Source organism: Morus notabilis, unplaced genomic scaffold (assembly GCF_000414095.1).
Source record: "Morus notabilis unplaced genomic scaffold, ASM41409v2 Scaffold397, whole genome shotgun sequence".
NCBI lineage: Eukaryota > Viridiplantae > Streptophyta > Magnoliopsida > Rosales > Moraceae > Morus > Morus notabilis.
In genome coordinates, this window is record NW_010363944.1 from 480,058 (window position 1) to 494,727 (window position 14,670).

The 14,670-nt window shown below is 36.4% G+C and overlaps 1 protein-coding gene across 1 annotated transcript; it reads left to right on the forward strand.

Annotated features, from left to right (window-relative positions):
- Positions 1-7,772: 7,772 nt before the first annotated feature.
- Positions 7,773-12,840, forward strand: LOC21399695 (DNA replication licensing factor MCM5). Its single transcript, XM_010105438.2, has 18 exons — positions 7,773-8,126; positions 8,217-8,360; positions 8,550-8,729; positions 8,868-8,966; positions 9,062-9,198; positions 9,294-9,399; positions 9,588-9,722; positions 9,813-9,890; positions 10,096-10,200; positions 10,323-10,414; positions 10,497-10,629; positions 10,729-10,824; positions 10,975-11,066; positions 11,156-11,246; positions 11,409-11,518; positions 12,050-12,179; positions 12,291-12,392; positions 12,517-12,840. Exons 1-18 carry the CDS (start codon positions 7,824-7,826, stop codon positions 12,598-12,600), a joined length of 2,217 nt encoding a protein of 738 aa, XP_010103740.1. The 5' UTR covers positions 7,773-7,823; the 3' UTR covers positions 12,601-12,840.
- The last annotated feature ends 1,830 nt before the right edge of the window (positions 12,841-14,670 follow it).

The following is a 14,670-nucleotide window of genomic DNA, read 5'->3' on the forward strand; positions in this document are numbered from 1 at the left end:
TGTCTCTCAAGGATCTAAACTTTCTGGGTGGTGTCTCATCTGAAGACTCTTCAAGAGTGGACGAAGAGTCTCTGCTTAGTGATGCTGAGGCTGATGAACTTGGTGACGCCATAGAGGAACCGGCTGGAGAACTTGTAGGAGTTGGCTCTTGACTTTCATTTGGAGAGATTCCAATGGACATAGGAACCTGTTGTTGCATCTTCTCATCACTTCCACGCCAATCCCAACTTGCATTTTCATCAAATACTACGTCCCTTCTAATTAAAATCTTGCCACTAAGAGGGTTATATAATCTATATGCTTTGGATTGTGTACAGTAACCAATGAAAATACATTTTTCAGATTTTTCATCAAGTTTATGACGAAGTTGAGAATTTACCAAAGCATAAGTAATACACCCAAAAACTCTTAAGTGACTTACAGATGGTCTTGTGCCACGCCAAGCTTCAAATGGAGTTCAATTCATGACAACCGTTGTGGGAGAGAGATTCAATAAGTAAACTGATGTTGCCACAGCTTCAGCCCAAAATTCATTTGAAAGTCCCTTTGCTTGTAACATGCTTCTTGCCATCGCCACAACAGTTCGATTCTTCCGCTCGGCGACGCCATTTTGCTCTGGAGTGTAAGGAGCTGTCAACTCCCTATGAACGCCATTTTCTTCACAAAAAGATCAAAATCTTTGGACAAGAATTCTCCACCTCTATCAGTGCGAAGAACTTTGATGCAAAATCCACTTTGCTTCTCAACTTTAGCTTTGAAGTGTCTGAATTTCTCAAAAGCTTCTGATTTGTTTTCCAAAAAATAAACCCAACACATGCGACTATAATCATCAGTAAAGAGCAAGAAATAACGACTCCCACTAAAAGATTTAGTTTGCATAGGCCCACATAAATCAGCATGAACTAATTCAAGACACTTTGAAGCTCTCCAAGCCTTTCCAACTGGAAATGACTTTCTAGTTTGTGTCACATAGATGCACCCTTCACATAATTCAATAGAAGCAATTTTCGGTAGTCCAAAAACCATACCTCTTTCACTTAGCAATTTCAGACCCTTGATGTTGAGATGCCCGTATCGCAAATGCCATAGCTTCGAGTCATCTTTTCCACTAGCAGCAAAGACAAAATTCTCCATGCTTGAAACTTCTAATGGAAACATTTTGTTTTGAGTCATGTTGATATTAATCAACGTATGGCCTGTGTGCTTGTCTTTAATAACACATGCATCATTGTCAAATGAGATGGAATATCCAGCAGCCATTAACTGCCCAACACTTAGCAAATTATATCCCAAATCAGGTACAAATTGAACATTATGCAAGAGCTTTACGTTATCATGGGTAGTTTCAATGCCCACTGTACCTTTCCCTTCAACTTGCATTTCTTTGCCATTTCCAAGCTGCACCTTCAACTTCTGCGTCTCATCAAGCTCTTTGAACAAGGATTTCATCCCTGTCATATGATTCGAACAACCGCTGTCTACAAACCACACATCGTTTGACTTATTTTTAGTATCAAAATGAACCATGAAAAGCTTACTACTTTCTTCTCCATTCTCTGCTGCATAATTCACGGGCTGATCTTTGTACCAACAATCAGCTTTTATATGACCATACTTCTTGCAATGATAGCATTGAACACCATTCTTATTGGTTCTTTGCTCACCGGACTGCCGTTGCCCGTCGAAGCGACCTCTGCCTCTTCCGTTACCACGACCACAGAATCCTCCTCTTCCACAGCCCCTGCTTGTCGAACTGTCACTTTCTGCTGCTTTGGTGACTGTGTCCTTCACTTGAAATGCCTTTTCTTCATTCTTTTCAAGTGATCGATTAATTCTTGTCTCATGTGCTTGCAAAGACCCCATTAGTTCATCAAAGAAAACTGACGACAAATCCTTAGATTCTTCTATGGCAACAACAACGTGATCAAACTTTGGAGACAAGCTTCTCAATACCTTTGCAACAACCGTTTCATCAGAAATCTTCTCGCCGTACGATTGCATTTGACTGACTATTGTCGTTGCCCGAGACAAAAAAATCAGCAATTGATTCTCCACTCTTCATGTACAAGGTTTCAAAGTCACGTCGTAGTGATTGCAATTTCACCACGATAACTTTTGAACCACCTTGAAACTCCTTCTGCAGAATTGACCAAGCTTGCTTCGATGTGGTTGCGGCTGCAATTCGTGAGAAGATGCTGTCATGGACAGCCTGCTGAATAATCACCAGCGCCTTCGAATCTTTCTTCTTATTCTCCTTCAATCTTGTTTCTTCATCAGGATCTGCGTAGCCTTGTTCTACCAAGTCCCAAAGATCTTGAGATTTGAGTAGAGTCTTCATTCGGATACTCTAGAATTCATAGCCTTCTCCCTTAAAGACGGGGATGAGTGGTTGTGCAGCACTCATTGCATTGTTGATGCTGGCCATTGGTTATCCTCTCAAGTGTTTCACTCAACTCACGTGTTTACCCTCTCTACGCACTCTCACAACCTGGCTCTGATACCAAATTTGTTGGAGAAAAAATGAATAACAGATAGAAACAGAGGCAAACAAAGAGAAATAGAAAGTTTGATCTCTCAGAACTTCTTTTGTGATTAATAAAAATACTGAAGCAAATGTTCCTATATATAGGCTTACAATCAAAACAAACAAAACAGAATTTTACGGACCACTAAGTCCACTAAGTCACTAACGTAAACTCACTACAACCACTAGCATAATATTAGCAATAATATTGACTACCCAATTGACTAAACAAACTCAGAAATATACGGACAATACTAACAACCCGAAGAGAACGAGTTAGACTTTGAATTATTCTTCAACAAACTCTGGTGGTCTTCGTGGCGTTTGAAGTGGATCTTCATCGCGTCTCCAACATCCGACGACAAGCTAGATGATTGGTGATGACTTTCTTTCCTCTCTCTTCATGTCTGATTATCTTTGTTGCCAACAATGATGGTGGAGGTAGCGATTCTCACCGCTGCAACGCCGATCTCATTGACTCCATGGGGAAAGGCCAATTTTATCATGGGATGTCGCTTCTTCGACAACAGGGGCGTGAAAGGGTGGTCTACAGCCATAAGACCGAGCACGATGCATTGACTTTGACTGGAGTAGGTGTGGGTGGATCAGGGTTAGGTAATTGATTTTCTTTGTTTATCTTTTATTTGCTGTAATTGTAGCGGGTTGGCTTTTTCAAGTATGTTTGGTTGTTGAGAAATTGTTGGAAATATACGAAAATTTTGGATGATTGATTGTTTTTGTTTTGTAAACTTAGAATTTAAGGATGATTGATGATTTTTTTCCTATTACTTTTAGTGCATGGTAGTTTTTCTCTTGTGATTAACTTGAGTATATCATTGATGAATTTGAATTTATTAATAATAAAGTTTACCTATTTTTTTTGTTATAGTTTATTACTAATAAATATTAGTTTATCACTAATAAATTTCAATTGATTATAAGGCATAGAGTTGTCAAATGTGCCGTGTCGGGCCGACACGACATGTCTCACCCCAGGCCTGCCACGACCCTGAGCCAAACTAGACACGGCCCTAAACAGTTGAGGGCCGTGCCTGGGCCAGACCTGAGGGAAGAACCTCAGGTCTGGCCCTAGCCCAGGCTCTTGTCCATAAGGGCCAGGGCCGGGCCCAGGCCCTTCACGGGTTGGCCCTGGCCCTTTTAATATTTATTGTAATATTTAATGAAAAAAAGGAAATATATCATATGCCCCAAAAGATGTGATTTTATTGAATTGAAATAATACGAATAAACACACATAAATAACTGCCTCATTAAAAACCTTGCTAAGTAAAACATGTGGGGAGATCGGGACAAAACCTTAGGAAAGGAAAAAAGTGCAGTATACAAGGATAAGTAAATTACACTGTGGCTAAATTGCTTCTAGAAGATTCTTTTATGTCTAAGTTTGAAAAATATTCTTGAAGTGTATCATCTGTATAGTGTCATTTTCGTCTTCTGGCATCTTTCCAGTCTTTCACGCACATTAGTCCCTCTAAGATATCCGGGTACAATCTGTTCCTCTTATCGTTAATAACTTGATCGTTTGCACTAAATACTTGCTGTGATGCTACTGTTGACACTGAAGTTGTCAGAATGTCACGTGTTATCATGGACAATATTAGAAAATGATTTGTCATGCTCTTCCACCACTGTAAGATGTTCAGTTTGTCGCCATCAATTACAAAATTTGATTCAAAATATTTGACTAGTTCTTAAGACACTTGTGTTAATGACGATCTCGATGCTTTCTCCTTCCTCTTCAAGAAGGTAACATTTTCTAGCATCGTCAATGGTTAGTTGCATATCAATATCTAAATTTTCTGCTGTAGCAGATATCAAAGATTTGGTCCCATTTAATCCGCATCTAGGATTTAAAATGGTTGCTAATGCATATAACATAGGACAACCGGCCAATAAATTTTAAATTTAGCTTCCATTTCATTAACTATGGGTCAAAAAGATTAGTATCCCTATAATAAGCAAATATTTCTGAAATATTAAATAATTGATGCAAAGCAGGATAATAAACACCAAAAAGTAATTCGGTAGCGTTGTAGAATACTTCTAAAAATTTTAAAAAGTACTCATTAATCTTCCAATATCCATCTTATATAAAATGCTCAACATGCTTACTATTCACGTACGTAGTGAAGAGCTCTTGATAGTGAATTGCAGTCTTAGGTGGAGTTCACCTATGTCTCACATCAGTTGGAAACTTTCTTGGTCGTATTTGGCTGTTCCTGTAATATTGTCAGAATTCTTGGAGTAGAGCTCGAGGACTAGATATGAAAGATAACAATTCTCTAATTTTTGTCTGATGATGGGAAACAGATTCAATATCTGCTTGCACTACTAAATTTATTATATGACATGCACACCATTGATGAAAAATTCGTCACCAAAAGGTGGTTTCAAATTAGCTTTAAACATGTTAGTAGCAGCTGTGTTAGCTAATGCATTATCAAAAGTAATTATTCGAATTCTAAACTCGAATCAACGAAACGAACGAGGCCTAAAACTTTATCTTCGATCCCATAAAATTTAAAAACTTCCATTATAGTTGGAAAAAATAGCATTTGCGTTACGTGAAAATGGACATAAACGAAAACTAATTATTTACTTTTGTAAAACCCAATCCCATCAACATAATGCGTTGTGACGCATAAATAACAAGTTTTATTGCACCATTCCCAAAGATCAAAAGTATAAGAGACTTGAAAGACCTAAAATTATCAACTAGAGATTGTCTCATTACATAAAAAAACTTTAACGCAATTAGCTCGAGTTATATTTCTACTTACCCGTTTAAATTGTATATAGAAGGTCGTCTGAATGAATTCTTCAAATGCTGAATCATCTGCAAAAGACAAAGTTAATTCAGTACTAGCTAAAATTTTAGCTAGTGCCTCACGAGCACGTTGTGCATCATATGTAAAATTTTGTAAATCTTGTGATGTGAGTGACAGTGTTTGTGGTAGGAGTCCACACTACCACCTTGGTGTAATGGTAGACATGTTTTTCAGCGTCTATCAAGATGGCCAGTACCCCCACATTTTTTGTTAGAAAAGTGTTTTTTTACAATATTTACATACCGCACGCATTTCAACGTCACCTAATTTTGGATTAGGTCATAACTCCTAGGTGAAATGTTGCCATGCAGGAGCAGTTCGCTGTCTTTTTCCCCTAGCATGTTCTCCAACTTATTCGTTGTGCACTAATTGATTATCAACCGAAACATTATTCGGTTCAATGGGGTTGGAATTGTGCATCAACATTTCATTATCGTAAAATGGTTGATCTCCAAGATCACGAAAATCAGGAAAATTTCCTTCTGCCATTTTTTGTAAAAGAAACATAAATTCATATTAACAAAAGGGTTTATAAACAATAAACAATGTAAGTAAACATTAAATGGAAGCAAAATATTATACCAAAAATAATGAGAACCAAGATTCAATACCTTTGTTTTTCAGGATGTAGCGGAATTTGATTAAAAATTGTAAATGAAACATATAAGAGAAACTTAGGAATCGAGAGAGAAAACTAAGAATCAAAGAGAGGATATGAGAGATAGAGTTATGAGAGTGAGAGGAGTTGAGAGTTAAAAGAGAGGTAGAAGTGTGAAGAATGTTGTGAGTGAGGTGGGATATTTATAGGGTTTTTTGAGAGATTTTTCGATTTATAGCTGTTGGTATGTCACGGGCCGAGCTGGACTAGCCATTTCTGACTGTTAGGCTCGTGACATGCCAGGCCGCGTACGGAGCTCGATGTGACTATTGGGCACGCGGCGGGGATTACAAACTAATAAAAGAGATTGTGAGAATGTCATATCCAAGCAAATCCTTGCCAACGACGAATGAAGGATTGACAAAGGAGAGAGACAGAGAGAGATGTGTACTAAAACAAGAGAAAGAGAGTAGCAATGAAAGAAAGAAAGAGAGAGGAAAGAGAAACTGAGATTAAAAAAAGAGAGAGAGATACGGAAAATAAAAAAGAAAAAAGAACAAAAGGGTAAAATTGTCGAATTATATATATAAATTTTCAAAAGTTAAAAATGCTAGTTACTTAACATATCAAATAAATTTTTTATAAAGAAACATATCAATCAATTACGCAATATAATTATATTAAGGTGTGAAGATGTACTATTTATTACATTTTTCCTATTTTTCTCCTCTGATTCGAGAAGAACAATTAAAATTGTATTACTGACTTATCTTTTTGTTGAATGTTTCTCTTCTTTCAACAACAATATTTCTATTTTCATTAGAAAAAAATATATCTCTATTTTCTTTCGACAATGTTGACGAGACATCGTCAATTTTCTTCAGCTCTTTTTCAAAGTAAATGACAACTCTCTTCTTAGTTATTCGTCTATTTCACATGTTGTGGATTCTCATTATCTCACAATCCCTAAGATAAAATGATTTTATTTCCTAAATATTGTGCCTGTTTAGAATCATTTTCAAAAACATTTTTCATGTTTTTTAAGAATTAAAAAATGAAAATGCACTCAAAAATGTGTTTGGCACGCATTTCTTCTAAAATAAAAACTGAAAACGTTTTTTTACTTGTTCTTAAAAACTTAACAAAACTGAAAACGATTAAGTATCGTTTTCAGTTTCCCACTCTTCTCCGATCTCTCTCAACCCCCCATCTTCTCCAATCTCCCTCGACCTCGCTGCCCTTAACCAACCCCCTCCTCATCCGATTTTCAAAATTATTCCTCCGAAACCCATTTTTTCATGTATATAATGTTTATTTAATATATTTAATATCATTACTTATTTAATATATTATTACATGTTTTTAAAAATTAAACCACTAAACACAATTTCAGTTTTTTTAAAATTGAAAACAATCTCAGAATAAAACTACCAAACGCATTTTCAGAAATGATTCCAAAATAAAAATAAAAACGTTTTTATTTTCATTTTAATACAAAAAATAAAATCATTTTAAAACGAATTTCAAACGTACTCCTATTTCGATCAATTTATAAAAATAACCCTGAAGTCACATCAAAAAAGAAAAGAATAAAATAGAACTCTGTTCTTAAAAAAAAAAAAAAAAAAAAAAAAAAAAAAAAAAAAGACCCCTGCCATAAACGCACGTGTGGGCGCGGATGCCAGCTTGGACCCCTATCCTCATTCCCGCCAAAATTGTTCCCGCCAAAAAGGCTAGTACCAGCTGTACAATGTCCTCTCTTCAAACCCTAACTTTTCCCTCTCCCAATTTCTCAAACCATTCTAGAGAGACTTAGAGAGAGAAGGCAAGGGAGAGAGAGAGTGGGATTACAATGTCTGGGTGGGACGAGGGAGCGATCTACTACAGCGACCAGGCGCAGTCGCTCGGTGACGGCTCAGGCCACGGTGGTCTTGGGGAAAACTCCTCCTCGTCGGCCCCCGCCACCAACCATTCCGTTCTCCAGAAGTTCAAGGAGTTCATCCGAAGCTTCGAGATTGAGAAGAATGTCTTTTCCTACAGCGAAAGCCTACTCCATAACCCTAAGTTCCTGCTCGTCGATCTTGAAGATGTCCACGCCTTCGATTCGGATCTCCCCGCCAAGCTCCGCTCTTCTCCGGCCGATTTCTTGCCTCTGGTATAGATCCTTAATTTCCGATCTCTCCTTTCATTTCCTACGATTCTCAGCCATCTAGTCTCAATTTTGTTTCCTTCTTCCGTTTTGTAGTTCGAGAATGCCGCGGGGCAGGTTTTGGCGAATTTGAAGACGAAAGTGGCAGGCAACGAAGGGCAATTGGAGGAACCGGTGCCTAAGGACGTCCAGATTTTGCTAACTTCCAAGGAGGATCCGGTTTCGATGCGATCGCTCGGGGTTAGTACTTTACTCTGGTCTCTTTTGTTTTAGTTATCTGATTTGTTTTGTCGAAATTTTGAGGAAATGGAAAGTTTTCGGATCTAAATTCGCATGTTCTTTAGTGTTCTTCAGAAATAAAGTAATTATCTTCAAATGATTTATTGATGATTTTCTGTTACTGAGCATTTCAACGTTGATAATAAATAGGCTCAGTATATATCGAAACTGGTGAAAATAGCTGGGATCACTATAGCTGCTTCGAGAGTTAAGGCCAAGGCCACATATGTGACTGTGATGTGCAAGAACTGTAAAAATGTGCAGAGAGTTGCGTGTAGGCCAGGCCTTGGTGGGGCCATTGTCCCTCGCACGTGTGGCCATGTTCCTCAGGTTTATCTCTTACTACTTACGTACTACGAAGTTTGTTCAATTTTCTTACATTCTTCTGCTAAAAACACTACCAAGGTTTAAAGTTTCTTGCATTATTCTGCTGTGGAAACTGAAAGCAAGCTCTTGAAACTTTTGTAGGCGGGGGAAGATCCATGCCCGCTTGATCCGTGGGTCGTGGTTCCTGATAGGAGCAAGTATGTTGATCAGCAAACCTTGAAATTGCAGGAAAATCCAGAGGTAAGTAACTGCGGGAGAAGGGGAAAGTGCAACAGAATTTTTCTTTTTGTTTCCAATTTTGCTTAGCTAATGGTTTTTTTTCTTGGTCATTGAAGGATGTGCCTACTGGTGAGCTTCCAAGGAACATGCTTCTATCAGTGGACCGACATCTTGTCCAAACTATTGTGCCTGGAACAAGATTAACCATCATGGGAATATACAGTATTTACCAAGCTTCCAATTCTTCCACATCGTAAGAATTGCTAAAACCGTGTGACAAATGTTTAATATAGTTAGGTTTGTAGTTTTCACAGATGAATTTTGGATATTCTTATTTGGTCAGTGCAGTCACAAAGGAGCAGTTGCTGTTCGACAGCCATATATCAGAGTTGTAGGAATTGAAGAAGCTAACGAGGCCAATTCCCGAGGTCCAGCTGCTTTTACGCCAGAAGAGGTAATTCATGATCACACCCAAACTTGTTCGATGAATATTGTACCATTTCTTTGCAATGCGTTGGCGAGTGCATTGATATAGACTACAGGTGATGTATCTGTGATAAAGTTGTGCTACAAAGATTCAACATGAGATGTTTTTTGCTTACCTCTCTTTCCAGTTTTCATTTTTCAAGTGCACTTTTGTAGATAGAAGAGTTCAAGAAGTTTGCAGCAGACCCTGATGCGTACAAGAACATATGCTCCAAAATTGCGCCCTCTATATTTGGTCATGATGATGTGAAGAAGGCTGTGGCTTGCCTCCTGTTCAGCGGATCAAGAAAGGTATGTTAGAAGTTGAAATAAAACTTTTAGGCATTTTTTTGGGGTTAAGATAAGTTTTACACTTTGTATAATCGATTTCTTTTTAAGCAGAACTTGCCAGATGGTGTGAAGCTAAGGGGGGATATCAACGTATTGCTTTTGGGGGACCCATCTACTGCTAAATCACAGGTTTGATTAGTTATCTTTTCCGGCTTAATATGAACCAAGTGTCACTGATGGACTCTTTTCTGTAAATTGTTGTCTAGACCTCATTTCAGTGGGAAATTCAGAGCAGTTTGTCTAGTCATATAGTTTTAATACCATTATTTCTCTTGTTTTGTTTTGGTTTTCAGACGGGTTCACTAATTTGGTTTTACTTATTTTTCCGTTAAAGTTTCTCAAGTTTGTTGAGAAAACAGCTCCTGTGGCTGTTTATACTTCAGGAAAAGGTTCATCAGCTGCCGGTCTTACAGCTTCTGTAGTCAGAGATAGTAGTTCTGTAAGTTCTTGATCTTGTAAGACTTTTTGGTCTTTATCTCTAGAACTCTCCCTTGTGGGAAATCTTGCCCATTGCCATCTTGGATGATAATTTTTCTGTTTTGTTAACCTCTTGCATTCCAGCGTGAGTTTTATCTTGAAGGAGGAGCCATGGTTTTGGCTGATGGCGGTGTTGTTTGTATTGATGAGTTCGACAAAATGAGACCAGAAGATAGGTAATGCGAATTAGAAACAAATTTTGATAAAACTGATACTTTGTCACGACCTTTAAAAAGTTATGTTTGAAATGTGGCTTAGGGTTGCAATCCACGAGGCCATGGAGCAGCAAACCATATCCATAGCTAAAGCTGGAATAACCACTGTTCTTAATTCTAGAACGTCTGTGCTCGCAGCTGCCAACCCTCCTTCAGGACGTTATGACGATCTCAAGGTCCATAGCCATCATCCTGGTTTTTATCACTTCCAGTTTGTTTAATGCATACTTGTTACTTTGTGACGATAACTAATCAGAATTCTTTCCTTCTTCCAGACTGCCCAGGATAACATCGATTTGCAGACTACAATTCTTTCTAGATTTGATTTGATCTTCATTGTCAAAGATATTAGGATGTACAGTCAAGATAAGGTAATTTTGCACAATTTTCTCAGAAATGTATTTGTGACATTTAGTTGGCAAAAATTGTCCTTGAACCTAAATTGTTTTATGTTTTTATTATGTTTTTTACTTGCAATGTGATGATCTATAAAATATTGACTCAGTTCTCCTTTCTAACAGATTATTGCACGCCATATCATAAAAGTTCATGCTTCTGCGGATGCTACCCTTGGTGACAGTAGAACTTCGAAAGAAGAGAATTGGCTGAAGAGGTTAACCTGAAGCAAATAAGCCATGAATTCCTTACAATGTCTCTTCCCCGATAATTATCAGTATTAAATCTTTTATTGGAAACTTGTAGGTATATACAATATTGTCGAACAGAATGTCATCCCCGTTTATCGGACTCTGCATCTACCTTGCTACAAAATAATTACGTCAAAATCAGACAGGTAATCTTTCTGCTACTTATTATAAACCATAACGGCTCATATGTAGCTCAAAAACTATTTTAAAAATATCAGCCAATTGCTCCACTCGCATTACCATTTACAAAATTTATGTGATTCTGAGAACATCTAGTCATCTTATGTATTTTTTGGATTTTCTTGAAGGACATGAGACGACAGGCAAATGAAACCGGAGAAGCTGCAGCAATACCCATAACTGTAAGGCAGCTGGAAGCAATTGTACGACTGAGCGAAGCGCTTGCAAAAATGAAACTGTAAGTGCTGGTTCTTCACTTGATAGTTTTCATGCATTGTATTATGTGCTAGATTCATGCTTAGAACTGTTGTAGCCATTGTTGGCTGTGATGTGGATATAAGAAATTTAGTTGTGAGATGTTGGTTGTGTTAAATTTTCATCCAAAATAGATTGTTCAGGCGAACTTTAGAGGGTTTTGGTAATTTTTATGACTTGAACGTTCTTTTTTTAATAGTAACTAATAGTATTATGAGCTTTTATAGCCGAAAAACCTGAAGATGACTGTTATAATTTGGTGTTTTACAAATGGCATTTAAAAGTAACTCTAATCGCTAATCTTCCCATCTACTAGCTTTTCAGAAATTGGCGGGTTAATGATTAACTGCTGGGTACACGAGACTTGCTAGTTGCCCTAACTATTGTCAGTAAAGGAATAAAACGGCAAATTAAACTTTTCTTGGATGCTATTGTTTTCGTTTTCTCTCCCTTTTTCCGTTTGCCGCCTTTCCTAATTCTGAGGCTCTGCTCATTCCATTACCCATGATTTCAGGTCCCATGTTGCTACTGAGGAAAATGTGCAGGAAGCTTTAAGACTTTTTACAGTTTCAACGATGGACGCCGCAAGGTCTGGAATAAATCAACAAGTTAATCTTACTCCTGAGATGGCAAACGAAATAAAGGTCTGTGGACTTTGTCAATTTGATTTTTTTTTTTTTTTTTCCTTTTCCTTTTCCTTTTCCTCTTATTCTTTGCAAACCAGGTTTGAAATTCTCTCTTACTCCCTTGAACAGCAAGCCGAAACTCAGATAAAGAGAAGAATAGGCATTGGGAACCACATATCAGAGAGGAAGCTGATTGATGAGCTCACTAGAATGGGGATGAATGAATCTACTGTAAGTGGCATTAAAAAGCCAATATTAATCTGTATTTCCCCTCATTCAACCTTTTATTACATGTTGGTGTTTTCATTTAATACTTATGTATATGTTAATATATACTAATAAACTTTTATAACAGGTGAGAAGAGCTCTTATAATCATGCATCAGAGAGATGAAGTTGAATACAAGCGAGAAAGGAGGCTTATTTTGCGCAAAGCGTAATTCATTGCAACGTTTTGTTGAACCCTTTCTATCAACTATACTCTAAACATTTATCATAGTAATTTTAGTTTCTGTATGCTGAATGAAACCAAGTTCTACCGTTCTAGGTAAAGATTATGGTAGCGTATTATGACTTCAAATTGCATTGAATCCATAACCATTTTAGTCATTAGAAAGAGTGTAAAATGGTTCCGAAGTGTTTTCTGATACACATGATGGTAAAAGAAGTGATACTTCCCTCTTCGCCAGTCGATTTTCAAATAGATTTATGATAATATCTGACATAAAACAAGTACCATAACAGCGGACAAAAAAAGGTGAATGTTGGGATTTTAGATGGCGGGGGGGGCAAAAAAGGGTTAATGGGGTTCCTAAACTCTCGAGAAGTAACATTTTAATAGTTTAAGTTCCTGATCCTAAAATTAATGGTATTTTTTTTTTGTTTTTTTTTTTCATTTAGCGGAAACATCTTTGTATATATCTATTGAATGAATTTACTTAAAGATAAGCATAAGAGTTGTAAAATGTTCCAACTGTTAAGGATTTTCAATTATATTAAAAATAAGTTTATACATCATATATCAATTTCTATTAAATTATAAATTATTATATAATAATTACGTAATTATTTTGACTTTCTTAAAAAATATAGCTACTTTTATAATTAAAGACGGAACTTTTAAAAACATTAAATTTTGGAACCATTCAACTAAAAGAATTTTGAAATGAAATTGTACTAATAATACAGAAATTAACAACTTTAAAAAGTTTATTCACAAATGAAGCGGTGGGTAGAGAATGTGGGGTCCAGGGTAATTTATATCGAATTTTGATGATAACAAACACGTTATTATTATTTCTAATTAATCTATCTTGAGTTTTGTTGATTAAGAAAATGGATTATTATATTGATCAACTCAATAGTAAGAAAAAGAAGAAATGAAGATGGTGCAATCGTACGGAGAATTGGAAAAGATAATTGAAGATAATTCAAGGAGCACTAAGATTGAAGATCGAAGATGAAGATCAATCAAGACATCATTCTATAGGTTTACTCTAATTCTAGTTTGTATTGATTTTGATTTCATACTATTAATTGTTAAATTTTAGGTTTGACTCTTGCACACACGCACATCAATATTTTCAAAATTAAATTAAATCATTACAATTGTTTTTGAATTGGTTTAAATGTATAAATTTTTAAATTGATTGAAAATTGTTTCTTTATCCATTTTTATGTATTGATTTGGTTTTAGCCTATATAATTTCACTGGTATCTCATCTCACAATCGGTCAACCGGTGGTAATTCATAGCTCAACTAGTACTATTCAAGCGATCAAAAATCTAGTTATTCGACACGAGTTAAAACGGACAAATTGACTTATTTTCTCTTATTAAAGACCTTCTTGAGGTCTAAAATGGGGCAGGAAATGCTATGGAGAGCTCCTATATTGTCTAAAATCTAAAAGTTCTCAAAAAGTGCTTACATAATCATATGCTTCATTAAATTATCTCTTAAATTTTCTTACACACTCTTGAGCGTACCTTATATTTCCTTTTGATGGTGTGATCTCACCATCTTCTAGTTATTTTTTGTGTAAAATTATTCTAGGAGTAAGAGTTTGAGTACTTCATCTGTCAAATAGCTTTGTAATCTTCATTTAACCTTCTTTGAAGCTTTGTGAATTGGAATTTTCTTAGTTAGTCTATTTTCAGAGAAAATCGATGGCTGTAAGAGGTTGGGTGAGTCTCGGGTAGAAAGATTTATCAGTTATAACATGGAATTGATTGTGTCGTAAAGATGATTGGATAGTGGAAGAGATCGAGTGATAAAATAGCTCGACAACCGTGGATATAGGTAATTTTTACCGAACCACTATAACTCCTCATTTGCACACTTCTCTCCCTACCTCTCTTTAATTTATTGAATTCAACTTTAAATTGTGCTTTTGATTGTCGATTGTCTTCTAGAGATTGGATTACTTGTTTTCCTTGAATTGAATTGAGTGTTCATTAAATTGCCACATAGTCTTTAATAAAATAACCATGAATGTTTGTTAAGTTGCCCT